The sequence below is a fragment of the Pararge aegeria genome, chromosome 19, assembly GCF_905163445.1.
Source record: "Pararge aegeria chromosome 19, ilParAegt1.1, whole genome shotgun sequence".
Classification (NCBI taxonomy): domain Eukaryota; kingdom Metazoa; phylum Arthropoda; class Insecta; order Lepidoptera; family Nymphalidae; genus Pararge; species Pararge aegeria.
The window spans coordinates 2937096-2963371 of NC_053198.1; the positions used below are offsets into that span (position 1 = coordinate 2937096).

A 26276-nucleotide genomic window follows, 5' to 3' on the forward strand; every position below is an offset into this window, starting at 1 on the left:
CTAGCAACTTCTGCGCAACTTCGTCCGCACCATATCAGTTACTACCGGTTTTAATATCTTAAAAAAACCTAGAAACCAATTTCAGCGCCACCTACCGGGTCCAGTTTTATTTCCGTACTATATTATATTTCTTTAACCGTCATAACTTTTTGCTTTGCCGGAACCTTTCCACTAAAACTTATACTTTATTGATATTTTATTAAAGTTCATATTGACTTTTAAGTACGTATTATACGAAAGAAAACTATTTTTATACTGTTTCAGGCAATTTTTAAAATATTTCTCTCCTTAAGAACCATATTCGTACTAAAAGGAATATTATAAAAAAAGAATTAGCGAAATATTATTATGAATCGTTTTTATGTGAGTAAAGAAAACTATTTTTATACTGTTTCAGGCAATGTTCTAAATATTTTTCTCCTTAAGAACCATATTCGTACTTCAAGGAATATTCTAAAAAAAGAATTAGCGAAATCGGTTCAGCTGCTCTCGAGATTTGCGCTTAGCAATACATTCAGCGATTCTTTTGTGTATTGTAGATTAAAAACATTTCTGCATCGTTAATATCCTAAGGTTAAAAAAACATTTAGAACAACTATCACAGACACTTAGCGTTTATAATTGATTTCTTTGGTTTAAGCTAGATACAGACAGGTCTTCTTTTTCTGTTCGTGGGCCGTTTCCGCACTTGGTTGGCCTGGAACCGTACTGTTGTACGTGAGACAGACAGGTATTACGTACGCAACATAAGATATGCAACGTGGGAGAATCGGTATCTACACATGTCCCGTGTATAGAATGTAAATTGACATCAGACGCAGTTGTAATTTTTCAAAGGATTGTTAATTGCTTTTCGGTCGATTATTTAGTTTCATAAAAGTCAAAGTGTTTTTCTCAATTTCTTTATTCAAATAGGCACATAGATGGCACTTTTGATACGTGCATTATATGTAAAATATGGCATAGAAGTGAGTTGATGGCGATAACTAAATTCGTCAACTTAAAACTAAAGCTACGAGGGTTCCAAACGCGCCCTGATCTAAGAAGAAGCCCACAACAAACTTAGCCGGTTGTTTTTTTTGTTATCACTATCACACATTGTCATTTAAAACTATTAAAGAAGCAATCTGGTTACAGCAATAATATACATCCAAGCATTTTTATCGTTGGCGTAGTCCTTAATACTATAACAGGACTCTTCTAAGTTTACGTTTAATACAAACTTTGAACTTTTTAAAAGACAACTCCAAGATATTAACTGGTAGTTAATAGAAAAATTGTGTACAATTTCCTTGAAATGAATTACTTATTTTATGTAGTCTAGCATATTGAGATCATAGGAAATCGAAAACTATAAATACATATACAATTTAGATAATAACTATTGAATTTAAACTGTGGTTTTATCAAAACACAATTAAGTTGATTATCTAATCAAAATTGGTCTTGACGTCTGGTATCCCGAGAGCTGGCGCTTATTTAGCCCAACGGCTAAGTCTAGCAATTCAAAAGGGCAATAGCGCCAGCATTTTGGGTACCATGCCCATAAGTGAACAGTTAGACGGCTTATATTTTTTGTAAATATTAATGTTACTTTGGATTTATTAATATATGTTTTCTAATTGGAATTATATTTAGGCCTACTGGAAATAAATGTTAAAAATAGGTTATAAATTTATGAGTTTGTCTGTTAGTGAATGAGTTAAGTCGATCTTTTTGCAGTAATAATTGACAGACTAAGCTGATGGCCCACCAAGCAACCAAACCAAACCAAATAGAGCAACTTTTCTCAAACCTGTAATAAATTCAAAATTCAAATTCAAATTCAAAATTTCTTTTTTCATGTAGGCATATCACAGACACTTATGAAGCGTTCATACATACATGTTTACATAATTGAAAGGGGATGGTGATAACTACGTTCGCCAACTTAAACCTAAAGCTACGAGGGTTCCAAACGTGCTCTGGTCTAAGAAGAGCCCACAACATACTTAGCCGAGTAATTTTTTTTTGTTACCACCATCTCACAGTAAATTTATTTAGCTACGAAGCTAGAGCAATTCACACCGAAGCTTTTTTTATCGTTTAAGTAATCCTTAATATTATAATAGGAAAGAATAATAGCAATAATAGGAATAAAACCGGTAACCACCCAATCTCGGCCCATAATAGGGCACAGTAACATTTTGTCCATCGTTTGCGCTTAAAAGATTATGATATGAGACTATGATTATTTGAATTTGTAAAAATCAAAAACGCAAATAACTTTGAAAAGAGGTACATGCCGGGGTTCGAACTCGGTCCAAGGAGAGGGAGGCCAAAGCTTTAACCACTAAACTATCACCGCTTATCCACTTAGTGTAACAATGGAAATTAAGTTACCAAGATGCAAATGGGCGACAAGTTTTTCCAATTTGCCTCCGAACAAGGCTAAGTTTCTGTGAATTAATAAGCAGACTCTAGATTTCAGTTTAATGTAACAAGTTTCTTGGAGTAGGTACAATTATATTACCGTTTAGTTTCATCGTGCGTCTAATAATGTATGTCTTTTTTTACCTTCCGAAGCTAAAACGACCCGTCATTGTTATTAGCTTGTTACAAGTGTGTGTGTGTGTATGTGTGTGTGTGTGTATCTGTATCTGTCTGTCTGTGCTATCGTAGTGCCACAGACAGACATAAACATGAATCGATTTTGATTTCTTTTTTTTTTTGGTGAATAATTAGCCGAGAGTGTTCTTAGCTATATTTGTTGGTAATCGGTCCAAGATGGCCGCCGCCATAAAATGGCGGTTTACATATTTTTTCACAAATCCAACAATATTATTTTCCATTATTTAGAATGACACAATCATGTACCGAGAGGTTTAATAATATAGATTTTTTGTCTATGCGCATGGACGCCTTTAAGAAGTTGTTTACTATTTTATATAGTTCATTTATATGTTTTTTTCACACATATATTTCCGGATAATCAATAACTATTACAGATACAGTTTGCGATCACAATAAATTAAATAAATATTTATAAGATTTCCTTCCAACATTATTTTTTTTGGTAGTATTTCTGTAAAATTGTTGCTAAAATAATATTTTATGGAGTTTTATATAGGTCCACTTTAAAAACAAACAAATTTGTGATCAACTTGGTTGACGCCGCAGATTTTTTTGGGTTCCCAAGTTTAGATTCCAGACTCGAGTAATTCAGGAAACGTTTTTGATTTTCTAAATTTTCTTACCTATTTCTTTAAATAGTACCTACTTAGTTGAAAATTTTCTCTAAAAAAGCATAGGCATAAGAGAATAACCGCCTCTTGCGAAGCCGGTACATTTAACATTTAAGTCTACATATCTCGTAAAAAAAAAATATATATATATAAATAAATATAAATGACGACAATACCCACATCGCCTTTTAGCCCAAAAGTAAGCGTTGCTTGGTATTATGGGTACCAAGATAAATGATGGATATTTTTATATATAATATAAATAAAGACTAACAATCAATATATAAACACCCAGACACTGGAAAACATTCATGTTCATAACAAAAAACATTTCCTAGTTGTGGTAATCCCACAGCCTTGGACTTAGAAAGAAGAGTTATTTCCACTGCGCCAATCGGCTGACTAAAAATTTCAATCGTCTGTAGTTGGTACATCGATATTTGCTAAAAGAAATTTCTTACCCTATGTTATTGGTCCGATGTAGTCATAGAAAAAGCCCTACAAAGGGACAGAGGAGTGAATCTAAGAAATGTGTACGTGGCAGTCGTTCAAAGGGCATTATATTTCTTGTCACGGACAGACTTCGGGTCGGGTCTTACTAGAGGCTACATTCTCAACTTAACTGCTTTAAACATTATAACTTAGCTATGCAATTAAGTATTGAGTAAGTTTATGATAGCGTATATCTAATATATTAAACTCGTGTGATAGTGTTCGAAACGATTCTTATGGATTTTTTTTGCATACAAGGTAGGTGCGAGAGTCGGTTGTAATCTATTTTTTCCCTTAGTAACAAGTACCAACCCCAATTTATTTTTTCAATTTATTTTTTAATGATTTACCATCCCAAGATATTTTTATAAACAATAAAAAACGCGGACGAAGTTGCGGGCAACAGCTAGTAATATATACGTTCATACCTATATTTGTGCAGTAATATATATGTAAATAGAGAAGGTATGTATTTATATACTTTTATTGTGTTTTTACTATGTGCACCATCCGCTTTCAACTATTTTATCGGTTTTACACGCTGAGGTTGCCTTTAAAAGATATTTTTTTGTACGTGAGTGATACAAGGCCGCCTTTGCACTAAGTACTATATCTGTTTGCTTGTATTGTTTCTCTGTGTTTTATTTAAATAAAGTTTTTCCATTCTATGCTACTTTTAAAACGCACTTTTGATAAGATCACATTGTGATACATTAATATACTTTCTATACATATTAAATAAATAAATATGCTTCGACAATACACACATCGCCATCTAGCCCCAAAGCAAGCGTTGCTTGTGTTATGGGTACTAAGATTACTGATAAATATTTTTGACATCGGAGTATGGATAGTAGTAGTAGAGATATTTGTGACAGAGCTCCTTCTTGGAAGACTTCCTTCTGTTTATAGGCGAAGGTATTTTCAAACAGCTAAGAAAACGCGCAATTAATTTACCTTTCCAACAAAAAAAGCTAAATCAAAATCTGTTCATCCGTTCGTGAAATACAATGCCACACACACACACACACACACAAACAGATACGTCAAACTTATGACAAACCTCACGTCACACGTCAAACTTACGGATACGGATTCACGGTTCCAATGCTTCACGGAATAAGGCCGCGTATTTTCTAAGCATGCCGATTTCTCGATGCCGATTTGGCGCGTAAACATTTTGTAAGATCATTGCTAGCCTTTACGAGCATGTGTGGAATATTTTGAATACTTTGCATTTCGTTTGGGTGCTATTTTTTTTTTTTTTAATTCAATTAGTACGGTTAACACCAATTACACTAGTTAAATACATAGCAGATTAAAACGAAAACAAAAAAAAAAGATAATACAAAAATAAAAACAGAAACAAAAACATAATTACAACAATTCAATCAACTTTACAATAGTTTTAACTAATAGTAATTATACTATCTTCTCAAAATAACAAAAAAAATAGTTAAGCCAAAAACATGGTGCTATTACATTTCTCACCGTACTGTAGGCAATGGTTACAAACGGTGTTCCAAGGAGTCGAAGAGGTAGCGGGAGAGTCATTATCCTCACCTATTTATAGCATATGCCTCTTCTTTGGAATAGGACATCTCCTATTTACATCCATCCCATCGGATTTACTGAGATCGACCACGATACTCTAATTTTTTTTTTTTTTTATTATTTTTACACAGCATAATACCCACTGCTGAAGTAAATGGGCTCGCCTATTGGGATAGGCTTTAAGTCATAACAGACACGTGAGCTCGGCTGGCTGGAGTGACCCAGCGGGGAGCCAGTAGCATTACGTACAACGGAAGGTTCCGGCCAAGTACGGAGACAAGCTCAGAAGAAAGAAGAAGATGTTATACTTAATAATATCATAAGTTTTGTTTTTGCCACACCCACACTCGTTTTGCACTCGAAAATGCAGTGAGTCCGCCTTTTATTAACCGTTTTTTTTGGTTGTGCAATAAAGAGTTAAAAAAGTCTCTTACTAGCAGGTGAGATTGCAATCAAAGGCTAACTTGTAGTGAAATAAATAAATATAATTAAATTTTATGTGTTATGTTTAAGTACTTTTGTTTCGATACGGAAACTATTTAAAACTAAATAGAATCTAAAACGTCTTCGAAACCACCGCAGCGAGGTACAGTTCCTAAGATGCTAGCAGCATTGCCCCTTTGGATGGCCAAACTAATTCGTTGGCCAAGGTAACTCTTCAAAGCTCTAGGATCACCGGTAGACTCGATAACCCTTTTCGATAGTTCTTTGAAAAGAGCTTTTGCCTCCGGACCCCACGGTCCCAAAGTCTCTACTCCAAAAGGCACAAAAATGAAGCTGCTATCCAGGTTAAATAAATAAATAAATAAATAAATAAATATACTACGACACACATCGCTATCTAGCCCCAAAGTAAGCATAGCTTGTGTTGTGGGTACTAAGATGACTGATGAATAATTATATGAATAATATACATAAATACTTATAATATATAGACAAAAATCCAGACACTGAAAAACATTCATGTTCATCACACAAACATTGTCCAGTTGTGGGAATCGAACCCACGGCCTTGGCTCAGAAAGCAGGGTCGCTGCCCACTCCGCCAATCGGCCGTCAAAATAATAAATAAAACCTTCGCAGATTATATTTTTATTGTTTTACATTTATTCCACTACAGGTAGGACCTGGACTGTCATATCAACTGGGTAGCGGGCTTACCTGTTAGGGAGTATGGTAGTCTTACCCCTAATTGGTTTCTACGAGACATCGCACCGAAACACTCATCATCATCGTCAATTCAACCGATTGAAGTCCACTGCTGGACATTGATCTTTTGTAGGAAGTTCCAATATACACGATACTGGGCCGCTTGCTTCCAGCGGCTCCCAGTGACTCGTTTGATGACAGAAACACTAAATAGCTTAAAATAGTCTTTGTCAGTAAGGTGGTAACTAGCCACGGAAAAAACCTCCCACCAGACAAATACAGAAAAAAAAATCCAAATTGTCAGTAAGGTGGTAACTAGCCACGGAAAAAACCTCCCACCAGACAAAATTCAGAAAAAAAAATCCAAATTGTCAGTAAGGTGGTAACTAGCCACGGAAAAAACCTCCCACCAGACAAAATTCAGAAAAAAAAAATCCAATTTGCCCCTGCCGGGAATCGAACCCGGTAACTCCTACTTAACTTCATATCGCTTACCATTGCGCCACAGAGGTCGTTAAAATGAAGAAAGAATGTTAGGATGCACCCTGATATATCATAGTCATATTTATGAGCACAGTAATGAATTAACGCTTTGCATCTTTAGCCACACGTTATGTACTCAGAGCCCACATAACAAAATATCCGATGCTCGTAGCGATGTAGCAAATCGGCTCAGCTGTCGTGAGCCGCATTCAAATGCTCGGTTAGGTAAGACAGGTGCGAGGCGCTGATAGCTAGATGTTTGCGCATCATCGGCTCCTGTGACGGTTTAGACTGCCTTAGATTGTGGCTTGCCGCGTACAGTATAGTATGCTTGTGCACTGATAACAGTGCATATTATTTTAATTCAGTATAGTGCTTCAAAGTCACTATGTATTTCTTAAAGTCCTTGTACAGTTGCGGGTTTTTTTCTCTATTTTCTAGAGTAACTTGAATGAATTGATGAATACACTTTTATTTTTAATCTTTATTTGTACACCACTACACAGTTAGGAAAATAAAGGACGAATAGAGAGAAACACAAAAACTGGATTAGAATACAAAAGGATTAGGACACCAAGAGCGAGAACAAATAGGTGGTGTAACATTTTCATTGCAACCCACGAAACGAAAAAACAGAAAAATAAAAAAGGACAAAAAAAAGAAGAAGTAGAATTTTAAATAACTAGTTTGCATGATGTATTAGACGGCCTAGTAATTAGGCGGCCTTATCGCTACATAGCGATCTATTCCTGGCAACCGATGGCGTGAAAAACAGCTCAAGACGAGACGTAGGTGATGCATATAAATATATTTATATATATTTACCCAGCGGCGTGCATAGAGGGTATGCACAGGGTATGCAGGTCATATAAAATGAAGAAAATCTCATGTTAGAGTTAATATCCCTACTAATATTCTAAATGTCAATGTAAGTTTGTTTGTTACGCTTTCACGCAAAAACTACTTAACCGATCCTCATGAAACTTTGTACACATATTCTTGGAAGTGTTAGAAGTAATATAGAATACTTTTTATCCCGACATTAAGCTCGGTTACTTTGGGAGAGGGGATGAGTGTTTGACGATTTTACACCATAACTCCGACAAATTATAACCGATTGAAATAATTATTATTGTACTATAGAGGTTATAATATGTGTTTAATTTTGCCCAAACTGTGGTTAGAGATGGAGGACAGAACTCCTCAGCGGACAGCAGCAAACCCCTCATCTAAGGCTTAGCGATACTGAATACTTAATTTTTTTTTAGTTAAAATCAAAATCAATCGCAGACGAAGTCGCGGGCAACAGCTAGTAATAAATAACAATAAAACTTAAGCGTAGACATTGTGAGAGTTATAAAAGTATTTATAACTCGTACTAGTGATTTTCTTCATTTTATATCGTCTGCATACCCTGTGCATACCCTCTATGCACGCCACTGTATATACCTATATAATTATAAGAAAATACTATATATATAATAAGTTATACTATATATATATATAAACTTATATACAATATTATAAACACATACTTATAATTAATCTATATATCTATACGATGATTACCTTGACTATACCTTGTTTAGGACACTGAACAATTATCTATGACCCCATGTGATCGTTTGACGACCTCCCTGGCGAAGCCACGAGCCCTGTGTTTATAACCCCCTCCAGGGGTTCAATTCCCGGCAGGTACAATATGGAAATTTATAATTTTGGAATTTTCTCTGGTCTAGTCTGGTGGGAGGCTTCGGCCGTGGCTAGTTACCAGCCAACCGGCAGAGACGTGCCGCTAAACGATAAAGCGTCCCGTTACGACGTTAAATATAACAACCATACTCCCTAACAGGTTAGCCCGCTCCATCTTAGACTGCATCGTCATACCACTATAAGACTTCAGTCAAGGGCTAACTTGTAGCGTAATAAAAAAAAAATAACTACGTTAATTATTATTAATTCAGCTATAAACTTCGATGCTAATACGTGGAAAGGTGGAGGAAGTAGGTGTGGAAGAATGAGAGAACTTGTTGGCAAAGCGGAATAAAAAAAAAATTAAATGTATACACAGCTGAGATATTGACACTGCGTATGCTTTTATGACAAACTGGTTGACACTGCGTAATTTGCGTTGCATGTTAATGGTTTTGTGGATAGACTTTGAGTGTAGCGAGGTAAAAGTGCTGCCCTGTACTCTTTAACCTGAGTACTAACACCAGCAACCATACCCTTCAGACCGGAACACAGAAATGCTGCTTGGCGTCAAGAAATAACACCCGGCTAAGTTTGTTGTGGGCTTCTTCTTAGACCAGGGCGCGTTTGGAACCTTCCAAGCAGTGGCGTGCATTGTGATCTTTATAATTTTCAGAAAGACGCTAAAAACATGATATGTCGGAAAAAAATATTATCATCATCAGTGTGCTTAGAAAATGCTGCCGAATGGTGTGTCATAACTTTGTGACGTAAATCAGGGTATGTACTTTTATTCAATTAGCAGTAGATAGACGACAGTATTAAATCAATCAAAAATATAACTTTCGTAAAGTAATTTGATTATAAACCGACATATCTAAAATCTAAATTTTAATTTTACTTTATGTTTGTGCTGAACACCTTGTGCATACCCTGGGTCTAAGGGCTATGCACGCCACTGCTTCGTAGCTTTAGTTTTAAGTTGACGAATTTATTTATAGCAATCAACTCGCTCCTATGTCATATTTTACATGTTATGTACGCATCCAAAGTGCCATCTATGTGCCTATTTGAATAAAGAAATATTTGACTTTGACTTAATAAGTATGGCGGTAGCACTTCCGCGGACGAGATCTGTCAAAAAAGGCTTGAATACTGAAACCTTGTGCGTTTTTTGACGACGGAAGTTCAAAGAACCCAGTGCCTTATTTCCCGGTTGACAACGGAACCCTAAAAGGCCGTAAAACGCTTTGCAAGCTGGAATCGTTTTCCGCAGAAAGTAGCTTTGCGGCAAAACAAATGGAAGTATTACCAGGGACAATCTACATTTAAATGGATTCCCCCCGCAAACCTCCGCGAGTTTGGTGATAGGTATCGCTTTCTTCGATTTATTTTGCTGAATTTACGGTTTTTTCTTTGCGCGGCGGGATGGCTCGTTTTTGGTTAAGGTGTTTCAAAATTATATAACATATATAAAAGACGAAAAAAAGTAGGCGGGGTAGTAAATTATTAGGGCATAAAGTAAATTTAACATTATATATAATGAGTAAATCGAGAAGGTAGAATAGATGCGACGCTAACATCTTTGTCATCGTGGCTAGCTACGGACTTACTATTATTTTACGTGGTATACAGAGATACACATCGCCATCTAGCCCCAAAGTAAGTGTAGCTTGTGTTATGAGTACTTAAATGACTGATGAATATTTTTATGAATAACATACATAACTACTTATAATACGCTGAAAAACACCCAGACATTTAAAAAACATTCATGCCCATCACACAAACATTTTCCAGTTGTGAGAATCGAACCCACGGCCTTGGACTCAGAGAGCAGGGTCGCTGCCAACTGCGCCAATCGGCCGTCAATCTTAATATATAAAAATCTCCTGTCACGATGTTTGTCCGCGATGGACTCCTAAATTACTTAACCGATTTTAAATTAAATTGGCACACCGTGAGCAGTCTGGTCCAACTTAAGAGATAGGATAGCTTAGATCTTTAATTATAGTCACAATTTTATTTTATTGCAAATTATTTGTCTATAATTAATTGACAGTCACATGTTATATATATAATTAATTGACAGTCACATGTTATATATATATATATATATAGTGAGGCTTATATACTACTATACTCATTTAAGGCTTAGCGATACTGAATACTTTAAAAACAAAATCAAACGCAGACGAAGTCGCGGGCAACAGCTAGTATATATATATATATTTAGAAGCGTTTGAATCACTCTATTATTGAACTGAATTAATATCTGTTGCGTATTCAAAAAGATCAATGCAAAATAAAATAATATTAATAACAATATCCTTCACCAATAGCTTGCTCTAAAGTACGGTCTCTTGTATCAGAGGTTACCGTACTACAAGTAAACACCGATGCCAGTACTCGAGCGCGCTCTATTGGGACCGGTCTATTATTACCGACACGACGATCCTGGCTAATAAGCCTGGCATTGTGATAATGGACCGGGCACAAGCTACGGTATTTTTTTGGTGGACATCACGATTTCGTATGACGAGAACATCGTGAGAGGTGAGACCGAGAAAAAAACGTAAGTATATTGATCTAGCTCACGAGGTTACCGCCATGTGGCACGTGGAGTCCACTGAAACCATCCTTATCGTAATATCTGCGAATGGTTTAATCCCAGTTAGCCTAGCCCATCATCTAAGGCGACTGGGGTTCCGTGGTAGCTCACTGTCAGCCAAGATGCAGAAAGTGGTGTTGCTGGACTCGACTAGGATAGTCCGTCGCTTCCTTAGCCTGTCGCCCTAACCCCCGGCCGTCTGGTCTCCCCTGCCGGGGTGTAATCCTCCGCCCGGTTCAAATCAGTATTTATGTAATGTTATTTAAGTGTATTCATCTCTATGTATCTACATTTAGAAAAGAATAATAGTGTTGAGTCGGCTGTTATTGTTACGATACAGGAGGCAGTAGTTCTTGAAACGGCGCGTATTGTGAGTAGGTTCCTCACTCTGGAGCCCTGACCGCCGGTTGCCTGAGCATTCAAAAGACTAGCAAGCAAATTTTATTTATATAATTTAACATCGTTGATAATTAAAAAGAAAAACCATAATTGATAGAAAAAGTAAGAATAGCATTTATTTCAGCCATTATATTTTTTGTTAATAAGATACAATAAACCCATAAATGCGTTATATTTGTATACGCGAATCAGCACAGCAGTGACACACATGTAAAGAATCTGTTATGTAAGTAAATACGGATTTTTTTTTTTAATAATCCTATTGTCTTCATAAAATGTGTAGATCGTGAAATGAGTGATAACCCTGACAAAGCCAACGGCACCCGCCCCGTGAAGACATAATTATCTCCACGGTGAATGCCTTTTGTGCGCATTCTATTCACTGCAAAATAATTAATATGAGCAGATTATGCTGGCTGGGATGTACTACGGATTACGAGGACCTGGGTTTGAGTACCGGGTCAGTCTTATAATCGTTTGGTATTGGGATTAAAAAAAAAGAAAACAAAAATACAAAAAAAAAATTAGCAGCATTTAAAATTTCTTTATTCATGTAGGCCTATCACAGGCAATTATGAAGCGTTTATACATATATGTTAACATAATTGTAAGGGTATGGTGATAACTTCGTACACCAACTTAAACCTAAAGCTACGACGGTTCCAAACGCGCCCTGGTCTAAGAATAGCCCACAACAAACGTAGCCGGGTATTTTTTTTTTATCACCATCTCACAGGTTATTTATATTAAGCTATGAAGCTAGAGCAATTCACACCCAAGCTTTTTTAATCGTTAATCGTAATAATTAAATAATCGTAATCGTTAATATTGTAATAGTTTTTCTGTAATTTTTACAGAAAAACTTCTGTAAAATTTTTATGTAAGCTTACGTTTTATATAAACTTTGAACTTATTGAGAGACATCTCAAAGATTTCATTTGGTAATTTGTTATAAAATAATATACAATTGCCCTTGAATGAATTAGCTATTTTGTGTAGGCTAGTAAACTGTAAAACGAGTTTATTTTTGCTCCTAATATTAATATTGTTACAGTCCATTTTCTTTTTAAATTTTGTTATATTTTTATGGACATAAATTAAATTTTCAAATATGTACTGACTATGCACCGACATTATTTTAACTTCTTTAAATTTATCCCTTAATGACTCTATAAAAATATAATACTTTAATACAATATTTCAAATCCAATTTCACCCCTTTCCTACTCACACGATAAAAAAACTAAGTATACTTATTTCTATATTTTAACCGGCCGACTACAGGGCACGGGTTTCCTCCTATACGGTGTATGCCGTAGTCTACCATGCTGGCCCGGTGCGGGTTGGTGGACTCCACGAGCCTTTGAGAACATTATGGTAGCCTATATTTATCTCCGTTTCTACTCACTCTATGCCAAAAATCAAGCTAATTGGTGGCTTAGTTAGGGCATGCTGGAAGGACAAACAAACAAACAAATAGATAAACACACTGGCATTAATGATATTTTTAAGGATTCGTACCACTATTCTAAAACTCGCTACTCAATTCGAATATCGAGCAACCGTTTATGAATTCTCTTCTTTCTTAAAAAGTACAGTAAAAAAAAAAAGAAAAAGTGTAATAATAAATATATTATTTTTTTCCTTTACGAGTTAGCCCTTGACTGTAATCTCACTTGGTGGTAAGTGATGATGCAGTCTAAGATGGTAGCGGTACTCTAATCGTTTTCTACGCGATATGGTCCGAAGCCTCCCACCAAACCAGACCAGCGAAAATTCGGAAATTACGAATTCCCAAATTGCCCCTGCTGGGAATCAAACCCGGGACCTCCTGCTTAAATTCGCAGCGCACACCGTTGCGCCAGGGAGTTCGTAAAATATAAGAATTTATAATTTCTGAATTTTCTCCGCGCTGGTCAGGTGGCTGGCTTTTGGTCGCACGAGAAGAGACTTGCCTACCGAAAAGGATCTGCTGCTGAGCTGAAATAAAAGATATCTAGATATTTATTTCATGAAACAATTATTATTAACAATTAAAGCTATGAATTGATGAATACACTAAATTTTACTCGACTGAAGTACCATCTAATGAAATCTAATTTGAATAGAACATTTACATATAAAGAGCTTTATATAATATAGACGGAGAGCCGGAGGGTACATCTCAGTGGCCTGTGAATACTTTGAAATCTTTTTCCACAAATTACAAATGAACAATAGCGGTGTTTGGGTATTTCGACTTCACTTGCGGGGGCGGAGTTCAAATCCGAGCACGTATCTCTAGGTTTTCCAGGTTATGTGCCCTTCAACGGTGAAGGAAAACGTCGTGACGAAACCTGCGTGCCTGAGAGTCCTACATAATGTTCTCAAAGGTGTGAAGAGTCCACCAATCAGCACCGGGCCAGCGTGGTGGACTGCAGCCTTAATCTCTTTTCACTGCGGGAACCGTGCTCTGAAGTGGGCCGGTAATGGGTGGATGTGATGATGATAATGTCAAATGAATTTAACAAAGTTACCTCTTTCTCAACTCATATTCTCATATTGTCCCACTGCTGGGCTTGGAATTCCTCTCCTAAGAAATAAGGGTTTTAGAGCTGTAACTTTTTGTAATTATAATTTTGTACTGTCTACATTCCTTGATTTGAGTATGGAAAAACTTTTCTCAATTACCAGTAGAACGTGAATATTTTGCGCCTTTTTTTATTAAACAATAATTAATAATTGACTTATTTTGTCTTGATATATGTTTTAAGGTTACAGTACCGCCAGAGGGGATTAAGATGGTCTTTTCGGTTTTTTATTTACTAACTTTAATGATGACATATTTTTCATATAGCTTTTATTAAGGCCTCAGTTCTTTGACATGCTTCTTGTCTAACAAAATAGGTGTTTTAGTGCATAGACCCTTCATACTGCTCCAGTGCGGGTCGGTGAGTTTTTTTTTTATCATATATTAGCTATATTAAATGAACCAGGTTAGTATGCTCTCCAAAGCACGATGTGGTCAGTTGTTCGACTCTCGTGCCGCGAATTTTTGAAAACCCAATCTAGAATCCAAGATCTCGTGATCTGTAATCAGAACCGACTCAAAGCGCCAACTACAAAACCAATGTGGTAATATTGAATTATTTTAATAAGTTTAATTGTCATTTGAACAATTTTTTGTATAGTAAATAAGAAATGAATAAAAGCTGTCCACAATCTACTGTGAGCTCTTAGACTATCGCTCAGTATTCAGACTCCGCGCGCACCTGTTGCCTCTTACTGTCAGCAATTAGCCATTACTGACATTATTTTCATATTAGCTCCGCAGTTTAACCTGATTTCATGCTAAATCAAGTAGTAAAAAGTAAAATAATTTCTCAGCAATATATTTTTTCTACAATTATTTTTGTATATTAGCATGCTTATTTCTGCCGCTTAGCAGCATTGTTGCAACGCTGTGTTCCGGTCTTAAGGATATGGTTGCCGGTGTAATTACAGGCACATGTCAAAGTCAAAGTCAAATATTTCTTTATTGAAATAGGCACATAGATGGTACTTTTGATGCATTATTATATACAAAATGTGTACATAGCAGTGAGTAGTAATGGCGATAACTACAATCGTAAACTTAAAACTAAAGCTTGTTGGTCCGGAATGTATTCCAGGGTACTCTTAACATTCTTCTCCAGCACCACAACTCAAGACAACGTCTATCTTCGTCTTCTCACTCTCGCGCAAGTTCCACGTTTCCGAAGCATACATTAATTTGGGGAACACAAGCGCTCTAACTTTTTTTTTAAATATATTTATAGACGAGCGCTTGACTGCAATGACACCTGGTAAGCGAAGATGCAGCCTAAGGTGGAGCGCGCTTGCCTAGAAGATGCCTATTCACTCTTGATTTGAAGGTACTCATACTGTAGGAATTGGGGAAAATGGAAGCTGGAAGAGCATTCCAGATCCTAGCGGTGCGGATCACCCGTGAAGAAGCGGTGATAGCCCAGTCGGTAGGACCTCGACTTCAATTTCTGGGGGCCGAGTTCGAATCCCAGCACCTCTAACTTTTCTAAGTTATGTGCGTTTTAAGTAATTAAAATATCACTTGCTTCAACCGTGAAGGAAAAGATCGTGAGGAAGCCGACTTCGTTACACAACTAAAAAGCAAGAATAAAATATTTTTTACGTCATTTTTAAGTCGGTGCAAAGTCTAATGCAGGAAGTGTAAATATAGCTGTAGTGTGTGTGCGTGTAGCTCTAATTAGCCGGATTTTCTTGGCTTTGGTTATGTTACGTTACCTACATATTTTCTGCAACTTATCTATACCGGACCATCTATACCAATGCATAAGTTTAAAGAATATGTTATACACATATATTACAGCGAGGGTTACTATACAATTGATGAAATTATTATTGACAAGGTGGCTTGGAAGCATCCGGCTCACTTTTATTTCTAAAAAGATAGAAAAATGAAGGTTACATTGTAAAATGAAAATAGTTGATGTTAGAAAAGGGCAACTGCTGAGTTACTTGCCGGCTTCTTCTCGATAAAATCTTCCTTCCGATCCGGTGGTAGAATCATAACAAATAGCCAGACTGGACGTTTTAAAAGTGCTTATATTAGGTCTACTTGAAATAAATGAATTTTGAATTTGAATTCCCCGATTCCGGATTCTGCAGAATGCTTTAAAAACGAAAACAAACGTGGGCAACTGATAGTATCAAAAAAGGCCTTTGACTCGAAGCCCATTATTATGTTTATAATGCCATCCGACGCTTGGTTTCGTCTATGCGAACTCCAGAGATGATGATTATTATGAATCTGAAATCGAGTGTGATGTAAACGGGAAGACCTTAATCAGAACATAGTCGTAGATATAATGACTACTAGAGTAAAATCAATAACCTTTTGTCTGGTGGAAGGCTTCGGCCGGGGCTGGTTACCATCCTACCGACAAAGCCGTGCCGCTTAGCGATTTAGCGTTACGGTACGACGTTGCGTAGAAATGCATAATAATTTACCAGAAGCGTATTCAGTAGTGGCATAAAAAAAGAAGACATTAAAGAATGGGAGGTCTCACTTCACGCGATGTATTAATTAAAACTGCATGACCAATCTATTATTAACTGTTCTATCTTATCCAGTACTTAGAACCCTGAGTCCGCTCTCATAGCCTCAGTAGTATAGAGGCAGTAAACAAACACCGTTAACAGCCCAGTTAATCCTTTGTGTTAAAATGGCCTCGGAGATCCGACTTAGCGCTTCATAATGAGGTCCCGGGGGCGACTCGCATGTCCTCTGGCCAAGCGTAAAATATCTTGCCACGGGTTATATAAGGCTATGTGACATTCTTCTAACTACGGGTATGTTAGAACTTTCGATCGATAATATACTGGAGTAGCTCTGTTGGCAGAGTCTTTTATTTTGGTTTCGAAATCAAATTAAAATTAAAATCTTCATTTACCTGATTCCAGGTTAACAAATTTGATTTTATGATATAACATAAAATTCTATGGCATTCTATGGCATGCAAATTAAAACAATACCACTATTTGAAATTTATCGTTTTTAATAGTTTTTTTTTTTAAATTGAGCCAGTTTAAATAAATCTCAGGATAAATAGAATCTTATGTCCATCTCCAGATATGATATCTCAATGTTTAAGCGTCAAAATCTGTTAAGCGATTAAGTCGCGGATGTAAAAGGGTTGTATTTTCAATCCCGCAGGAACAGTTAGTTCCCAGGGATAAATGACCAGAATTCAACGACTCCGGGATGTAAGCCAAATTTTGTCAAGATCTAATCAAATATATATATATACAACGTGTAACGGAATCACGAAATACTTTTGAGGGTAGCATAAGTAAATTTCATAAGGAATCCTGTAAAAGTACCAAATAAAAGGAAGCTTGTTTATTTTTCCATACAAAGTAATTAAAAACATTCTAAGTGTTTACTTTTGTCAACCCTATTGAAGATAAAATACCGACACACGCATAGTACCTATGCTGCGTTTCGGTTATACAGATAAGTCTCAGTAAATAATGTACATCTAAAGCCTCTGAAGATTTCGGTTTTCATTTACACGTTGTATATAGAATAAACAGATAAACTTCCTTACTACTATGAATGGATATACTGTCATCTGTTCACTTCGTTGGGGGTCGACCAACGCTGCGCCAGCCAGTAGCCCCGTACTGGTAGCGCCTGCTACCAGTACGGGGCTGCCATTTCAGCACCTTGGGACCCCAACGTGCATCCTTTCTCCGAACTATGCGCCGCGCCCATTGCCACTGCAGCTTCGCGACTCGTTGAGCTATGTCGGTAACTCTGGTTCTTCTACGGATCTCCAGATTTATGAATTGATCACCTAGAGATACTCCGAGCAGTGGCGTGCATATAGGGTATGCACAGGGTATGCACATGATATAAAATGAAAAAAAAAAACTCTAGTATGAGTACGAAAGACTACGAGGGACAGGAATTGTAAAAGTTATAAAAAGTCTGCCCTCAAATATTTATAACTCATACTGAGATTTTCTTTATTTTATACCATTTGCATACCCTGTGCATACCCTCTATGCACGCAACTGACTCTTATGAGGCCCATAGTTATGGTTCCGAAACATGGTCGCTAACTAACAAATATACAGAAATAAATTCATTCCGGATCTACCAAAGATTTAAAAAATACGATAAGAAAAAACTCTAAAAGGGTAAAGGTAGCCCAATAGTTGAACCGAAAGAGTGCACAGTGCTCTCCATATAACTCTCACACAAAGTCATTTTAAAACCTCTTTAAAGGGAGATAAAACTGTTAACACTGCGAGCACATTGCCTTTGTCTACGCTGTGGTGCGAGCTGGCCCCAATTTTTGTAGGATCGTAAACCGTAAGATTTACTGGACGGTCGGGGTTTAACGACGCATCCCCCCTCACGCCTCTGCCGAACAGAAGCATAATTTATGAGAATCGTAAGTGAACTATTAAGCAATTTCCACCAGCACCTGCATCAATGTTGTTGCCTATTTTATGGGATTGCTATTAGTCACTTTATAGCAGGGCCTGTATTTGAGGTACAATGCATTCTTAACTAATTGGATTTTCCTTTCTAATCCTTACCAATGTTATTAATGTGAAAGTGTGATTGCTTGTTTGTTCCATTACTAAGCAACCGAAAAAAACGGTTCTTATGAGATTCGCAAAACCGCACAATGAACGCGGTTTTGATGATTTTCTTTTTATGAATAACTAAATAGATAGATTGCTTTATTTTATTTAAACAATCAATTTTACATCATTAAATTTTTAATTTAAGTCTCACAATATATTAAATCATTTATTTCTCTCCGTATTCATTCTCTTCTATTCTCTTCTCGAGCGGATGAAGATCATTATCTACACATCCAACAATAGAATATCATCATAGTAAATAAAATCTGTATTTGCCAGTTTGACAGTTAAAAAATAGGAGTGCTCCGATCGTCACCAAACTACAGGATTACTCGCCAGGTCAATCCGGAGATTCCCTGAAAGTTTTATTGTAATAGGTCCAGCCGTTTCGGAGCCTATACGGAACATACCCACACAGTTTCTCTTTTATATACAAGATTTACTATTTCATTTTATATTCTATTTAAAACTCATTAATATCACTTTATCCAATTAAGCCACGGCTCTCCTACAGTCGATGCCGAAATTAGTATATGCCCTTTACATTAGTCTTATAGCGTCTGTAGCGTCATCGAGTAGGACACGTTGCAGCTCAGGCCGCGATTGCCAGAGAGTTGTAGGTTCAAATCCTGTCATTTCCGATTTTTTTTATATGCATTTTAAATTTATTTAATTGCATATTATTTGTTTACTACCTAATGATTGAACAAAAAAACCACAGCAAAGCGTGGTTGAATAGTTATTAATAAAAAAGAACGCGAAAGGTCTAGCTAGAAAAATAAAATCAAAACTTAAACTTCAGTAACTAATTCGATTAAGTAAACGTCTCCCGTCTTACCACCGGCGTCACATATATCAGATGAAAGATAAATAATCGTTGCCATTCCCAAATATTTTGCAGACGACTTTTATTGGTTTGTTTGCGCGCTAACTCCGCTCAACTACCTGTTTACCTTACCTTATTGCAATAACAGTGTTACTGCTGGGTTAGAGATAGTTTTCATATGAACAACTAATTCACGTAACGTGCTAGCCACGGGACATTCCCACAACGCGGGTTTTCGCAATATCTACGACGTAGAGATCATTCTATACCGTAGGCCGTGGGCTGTTCTACGACGTAGACAGCTCTACGGATCTGCCACTTACTAATATACTCGTGCATGTTAAACCTTCTACCGGGTGGTAAGTGCTGCTTTTATAATATATGGTAACGCGCTAACGCGCTTAGGCTACAACTGCCTAAGCGCGTGGTAATGGAAAAAAAGTTGTTTGCTTAAGATTATGATTTTTTTGCTAGATATCATCCTTTGAAGCCTTATTCATCAAAAAACCTATAATGAAATTCAAGTTTCTTAGAAATGTGTGTTCAATATTCAAGACTTTCTCATATCATAATATGCCTTCGTGTAACGTAATATTCTGACCTACATCTTTCATCTCAGTCAAATACATTACAAGTATGCAAATAAGCGAGTTATGTGTGATTCACACGGTGCGGGAGGCAAGTGCCGGTACATATTTTATCTTTTTTTATTTTTATTCCTCTACAAGTTAGCACTTGACTGCAAATGATGATGCAGTCTTGATTTTAAGTGATGATGCAGTCTAAGATGGTAGCGGGCCAACCTGTTACAGAGTATGGTAGTCATACACCTAATCGGTTCCAACACGACATCGCAACGGAACACTAAATCGCTGCTCGGCACGTCTTCGTAGGTAGGGAGGTAAATTTTCTTCCAACTAACATTGAATTGCCAGCACTTCAGTTATAATATTGGTAATGTTACAGTTATATTTCAGCACAGTGTCTGTCTATACAAACTGTGTTATATTAATCGCATATTTAATAATACTAAAGAGGTACTTGTTTATTACAATATATTATATATACATCTATACAGAACTATCATCTATATTTTCATAGTTCCAGTAATAAAAAGTATTTTATAGTAAGTGTTTACTTAGACAGCTATGCTTTCACTAGCTATTATGTTTGAAATCTTATACTATTGTATGTATAGTGCTAATTATATGGTGTAAGTAAACTTACTACATGTTAGAGTATCGTGACTATAGTAGATTCATAGCTACAATAGACTATAAAGATTATAAGAGCAAATCATTCATGGTTTTTTGTCATGATACTAGGTCTTAGTCACTAGTGATCGGGCGCGAATTAACTAAGAAGTAGTTCTTAGTTAATTCGCGCCGAGTAACTCCCTATTGGTTTACGTGTGAATGGTACATTAGTTGTCAGTTAAAGTAAAAATAAACAAAGTCCTGATATCTACATTGGAGCATAATATTTGTACTTGCTATGTGAAATAATAATGTTCACGATGAAAGTAATATTGAATTTTTTTTATTGTTTATTTTTTAAATATACTATGACAATACACACATCGCCATCTAGCCCCAAAATAAGCGTAGCTTGTGTTAAGGGTACTAGGATAGCTTGCGAATATTTTTATGAATATAATAATGCCGCATTTTCATTAGGGGACATTTGTAGCGCGACTCTGTCGCTCGACACGAAATTCACGTGTCTCGCGCGATGTCGCCCGACGTCGTCCGACGTCGCTTGGGACATTTACGGGTCGCGCAACTTGTCGCTAGTCGATGGTCTGCGAGCGTCGACGCGCGCGACTTTCGTGTCCCTCGACAGTCGCCGGACAGGCTTTGAGTGGTGAAAACGTGTGTCGCTTTGTGTTGCGAAAATGGCAGTAGTGTGGTCCAACGAGAATATATTGACCCTGATCGAGATGTATCAAAATTCGCAATTATTGTGGGACACTTCACATCGTGATTATAAAAACAAAATTAAAAAAAATGATGCATGGGAATCTATCGCGACTACATTAGATATACCTAGAAAAGACGTCGAGGGAAAAATGCATAACTTAAGGTCTCAGTTTCTCAGGGAGAGAAAAAAAATTGCAAGCTCAAAATCCACTGGAAGTGGAAGTGGGGATGTTCACAAAAGTACCTGGTTTGCGTATGATTCGCTGCTTTTCCTAGTAAAAGGGTCGACAAGTTCAGGCAGTATGGACACTATGAATACTCAGGTAAGCTCCCGTTAATATTGTTTCTATTTTTTTTATTTTGTACCAGTTTACAAATCATTTTTTTTTGTGCATCACTGGATATTGAACTATAGTGTTATATATTTTTGGAATCTACTCATCATTTTCTAGTTGATGATAGTATACTTAATCTCATTTTCGAAAAATTTTTTCAACTTCAGTCTTTAATGCGGGACCATAGTCACCCCATCAATTTTTTTTTAATTTTACTAGCCTATGTAATAAGCTAAGGATTCTAACAATACCTCATTCATAAAAACCGTTCAGGCGTATAGAAGTTATGGTGGAATATAGGAACTCACATACATACATACATACTTGAACCCTGAAAACAATATACTCCTTTTTTCAAGCAGTCGTATAAAAATACAGCTTATATTCTATAGATAATCTTCCTTTGGTAATAAATGCACAATTAAAATCTCTGTAGTTTTTTATACAATTTATTTTTATTTCTTGTCTTTTGTTCTTCGCCTGCGAAACTGTGATTTAATGTTTGTTTTACACTGATTTTTTCCTTTTATAGTCATCCGAAAGTTCGGTGGCACTCGAAGAAATACCAGTGGCATCGCAAGTATTAACGCAACCACCAGAGGCATCAACGTCGCCGCCATTACCAACTCAACCAATACCGGTGCCGCTTCCAAATACTCAAAATAAAAGGAAAAAAGATGATCTGAGTGAGGTATATGAAATAATGAAGAGCGCAAAAGCCAGGATGGATCAACCAAAAGACGAATTTCAAGTTTACGCCGACTATGTAGCTTCTGAGTTAAGAAATATAAAGAATGAACATGCTGTGCTACAGGCGAAGTACTTTATTAATAATATCTTATTAGAGGCTAGGATGGGAAAATACAACTATGCAGAATACCAAACGGGAAGTAATTCAAGCCATACTCAAAGTTATGGATACCGTTCTGCTCCTCAACAGTCATCCTATTCGACAAATTCTGTTAATGATGATATAGTAACTGCTAATGCTTCTCATGTTAATAATGATAATGAAGCACCAACTGCACCAACTTTCACAGAATTACGACAAATTGAGAATATTGAAGAACTAGTTCCCCACTTTGAATCAGAAACGCAGAACAAAGAATAATTATAATACTTATAATAATACTAATAACGTTGATTTTCTGTCACTTAAACATAGATTTTTAAAAAATAATAGTTAATAAATACTTAAAAATAATGAAAACTTATTAGTTAGTAGTTTTTTTTATATGATGCTAAGTTTATTATCATTTATTCCTTGGTCTTTAGCCCAAAGCTATAAAAAACATCATTCAAATTTCTTGCAGCCTATGATTGAATAGTTTGCCATGGGACACTTCCTTGAGCACTGCAGAAATATTCAGCAAAGAGGTTTCTTATTGTCTGAGCGGATTGAGGAGGAGGTCTGCCTTGCCTACTTAAGTTCCTCATATTATTATTTGTCAACTCCCTTCGCCACGAACCTTCCACAACATTATGACCAGCGTCTTCTAAATCAAATGTGGTATTTGGTGTATACCTCGCGGTTGAAGTTGTATTACGTCTCAGGAAATTATGTAGGTACACGCAAGCCATTACAACTAATTCAGCATTTACTGGACGTAATGGGATAGCTTTACGAAATACGCGAAACACTACAGACATAATGCCAAAAACATTTTCAACAATTCTTCTTGCTCTTGACAGCCTGTAGTTGAAAATCCGCTTTAAGCTTCCCTTTTCATGAATGCCGGGGTAGGGCCTCATCATGTTTTCAGAAAGTGCAAATGCACTATCTCCCACTAGAACGTATGGTATTTTCGGACCACCTTGGACCAGTGGCTCAGGATCTGGTAAATTCAGTTGCTCTTCATTAAGTGCTTTATAAAATGTAGTCTCCTGGAATACTCCACTGTCAGACGACTTCCCTTTTGCACCACAATTAACATATACAAAGTTATACTCAGCATCCACAATTGCTAAGAGAACTAAGCTAAAATTCTCTTTGTAATTATAATAATCACTGCCAGAATTGGGTGGCGCTTCTAGTAACACATGCTTTCCATCTATCGCTCCGATGCAGTGAGGAAAATTCCATAATATTTCAAAATTACGAGATTTCTCTTTCCATTCATTTACATCGGTTGGCGTCTGAAATACAAGAATAATATTAATAAATTAACATACAATATTAAGTATCAATATAAAATTTAAAATACCAATATAGTTTACCGTAACCCTTACTTACGGTAAACGTTTATGGTATTATTACTGTAAGTAAGGGTACATGAGATTAAATAATATTAAATACTTACTTTAACAAAAGAATTTAATGCCTTTATCAATTCTTTGCAAACTTCTGGTATAGTATGACAAATTACTGATTTTGACACTCTAAAAGTATAGGACAATGAACCATAACTATCGCCAGTTGCCAAGTATCTCAATGTTATAGCGAGTCTGATGTGAGGGTCGATAGATTTCCGAAACTTTGTATCTTGCTTGACTACGGCCGGCCCAACCATATTTAAAAGTATCTCAAAATCGGTTCTAGACATTCTAGTAAAATTTTCGAAAGATCCATCGCGCATTCGAAGACTGGTTATTAAACTTGAACTTTCCCTTTGGAGCAAATATTCCCGGACCCACCACCTCTTTTTTTTACGTTTTGCTAATGTCTTCCGAATAATTATGTAAGCTGCACTGAACAACACTACTTCCTCGGGCGACATACTGATCACGACTGGCCAATGTGAACGAGTCATATGTCGCGGGACATTGTCCCACAACTTTTGCAGAGACAACTACGTGAATGTCGAGCGACAAGTATCTGCGACATGTCGCCTAGTGAAAATGCGCCTTAAACATAAACACTTATAATTTAAATATAAACAACCAGCCACTGAAAAACAATCATGTTTATCACACAAACATTTTCCAGCTGTGGAAATCGAACCCACGGCCTAGGACTCAGAAAGCAGGGTCGCTGACCACTGCGCCAGTCGGCCGTCAGATTGAACGGTTCTGGTAAGATGGTAAACATGAGCTATATTTATGATAGGAGATCTTATAAGTAGCGGTTCCCCGCAGCTGTCCGAGTTGAAGATTTTCATAGCCACAAGGTTGCTTGGAGGTAGATAGATTATTAGTTACTGATGTTTAAAAAGTTAAGAGTTTCTGGCTGGCAGTCATCGCAATAGAATCTGCTTTCTGAATCCGTGATAGTACTGCTATTTTTTTTTATCCCACAAAAAGTTAGCCTATCCCTGCTGCTGATGATGATAATAAATAATAAATAACTAAATATACTACGACAATACACACATCGCCATCTAGCCCCAAAGTAAGCGTAGCCTGTGTTATGGGTACTAAGATGACTGATGAATATTTTTATGAATAAAATACATAAGAAATACTTATAATATACAGATAAACACCCAGACACTGAAAAACATTAATGTTCATCACACAAACATTTTCCAGTTGTGGGAATCGAACCCACGGCCTTGGACTCAGAAAGCAGGGTCGCTGCCCTCTGCGCCAGTCGGCCGTTTTAATCGATGATGAGTTTAAGATAAAAATAAATACATTGTAAATGATACATGTCGTGAAGACCTCTTAGTAAGCATGAAAATACCTGTGTCAGGAGGCCTTACTCTTCCATTGCAAAAACAAGATAAAATAAAAATAAAACGATTGAGTAGTGTGTCTTGGTGTATATGGTGTGTTCATGTTTATTTATTTATTTATTCATAAGACACACCAGCAATTAATTGTAACTACATTCATAAAAAAAATTATGTGTTAGAATTACAAATTATGTCTAGTGCCATTACAAAAATCAATTATAGGTGTATACAGCATTATCTTTGTTATCTCCGGTCTGAATTAAAAAAAAAAAAAATAAAACTTAAATAAGTATTTAACTAAAGATTATTAAAAATATTAAAAATAATAATATAAATATGAATTAAGCTATTATAGCAGATTGATTAATAATATTAAATTAAAATTAAATTTTTTAATTAAGATTATTTATATTCAATTTACATACAATTTTCGTCCTAAAACTTTCTAGGGTATCGTGAAATATTTCTAGGGTATTTTTATGTATGTGCGCACGTGTTTGTGTATTTGTGTGTGAGTGTGTGTGTACATTTTATTAAGTGCGTCTTTATCCATCACATTTTAAATAGAAATTATTTTATTTATTTATTTTTTATTACACAAACTACTAAAATTATTAATCTTCGCATCCTGAAACTCACATGAGTTTATTTGGACGCTGCACATTCCTCTAACATCTCAAAAGTTTATAAGTTTATCATATATTAACCATTAAAAAGCAATACAGTATACAGCAGGTAGAAAACTAATAAATCCAGTGTAGGTAATTCTGTACTGCGCTCAGTAGATACGAGCGACCGGTTTGGCGCTGCCCCGAATGCA

At 36.3% G+C, this 26276-nt stretch overlaps 2 protein-coding genes across 2 annotated transcripts; one reads left to right on the forward strand and one right to left on the reverse strand.

Moving 5' to 3' along the window:
* The first annotated feature begins 21256 nt into the window (after positions 1-21256).
* LOC120632152 lies at positions 21257-22953 on the forward strand. Its single transcript, XM_039901957.1, has 2 exons — positions 21257-21830; positions 22375-22953. Exons 1-2 carry the CDS (start codon positions 21483-21485, stop codon positions 22951-22953), a joined length of 927 nt encoding a protein of 308 aa, XP_039757891.1. The 5' UTR covers positions 21257-21482.
* An 87-nt stretch (positions 22954-23040) lies between these two features.
* Positions 23041-24681, reverse strand: LOC120632222 (protein ANTAGONIST OF LIKE HETEROCHROMATIN PROTEIN 1-like). The gene is made up of 2 exons (XM_039902028.1): positions 24143-24681; positions 23041-23978 (listed from the first exon to the last, which is right to left on the reverse strand). Exons 1-2 carry the CDS (start codon positions 24590-24592, stop codon positions 23157-23159), a joined length of 1272 nt encoding a protein of 423 aa, XP_039757962.1. The 5' UTR covers positions 24593-24681; the 3' UTR covers positions 23041-23156.
* Between the last annotated feature and the right edge of the window lie 1595 nt (positions 24682-26276).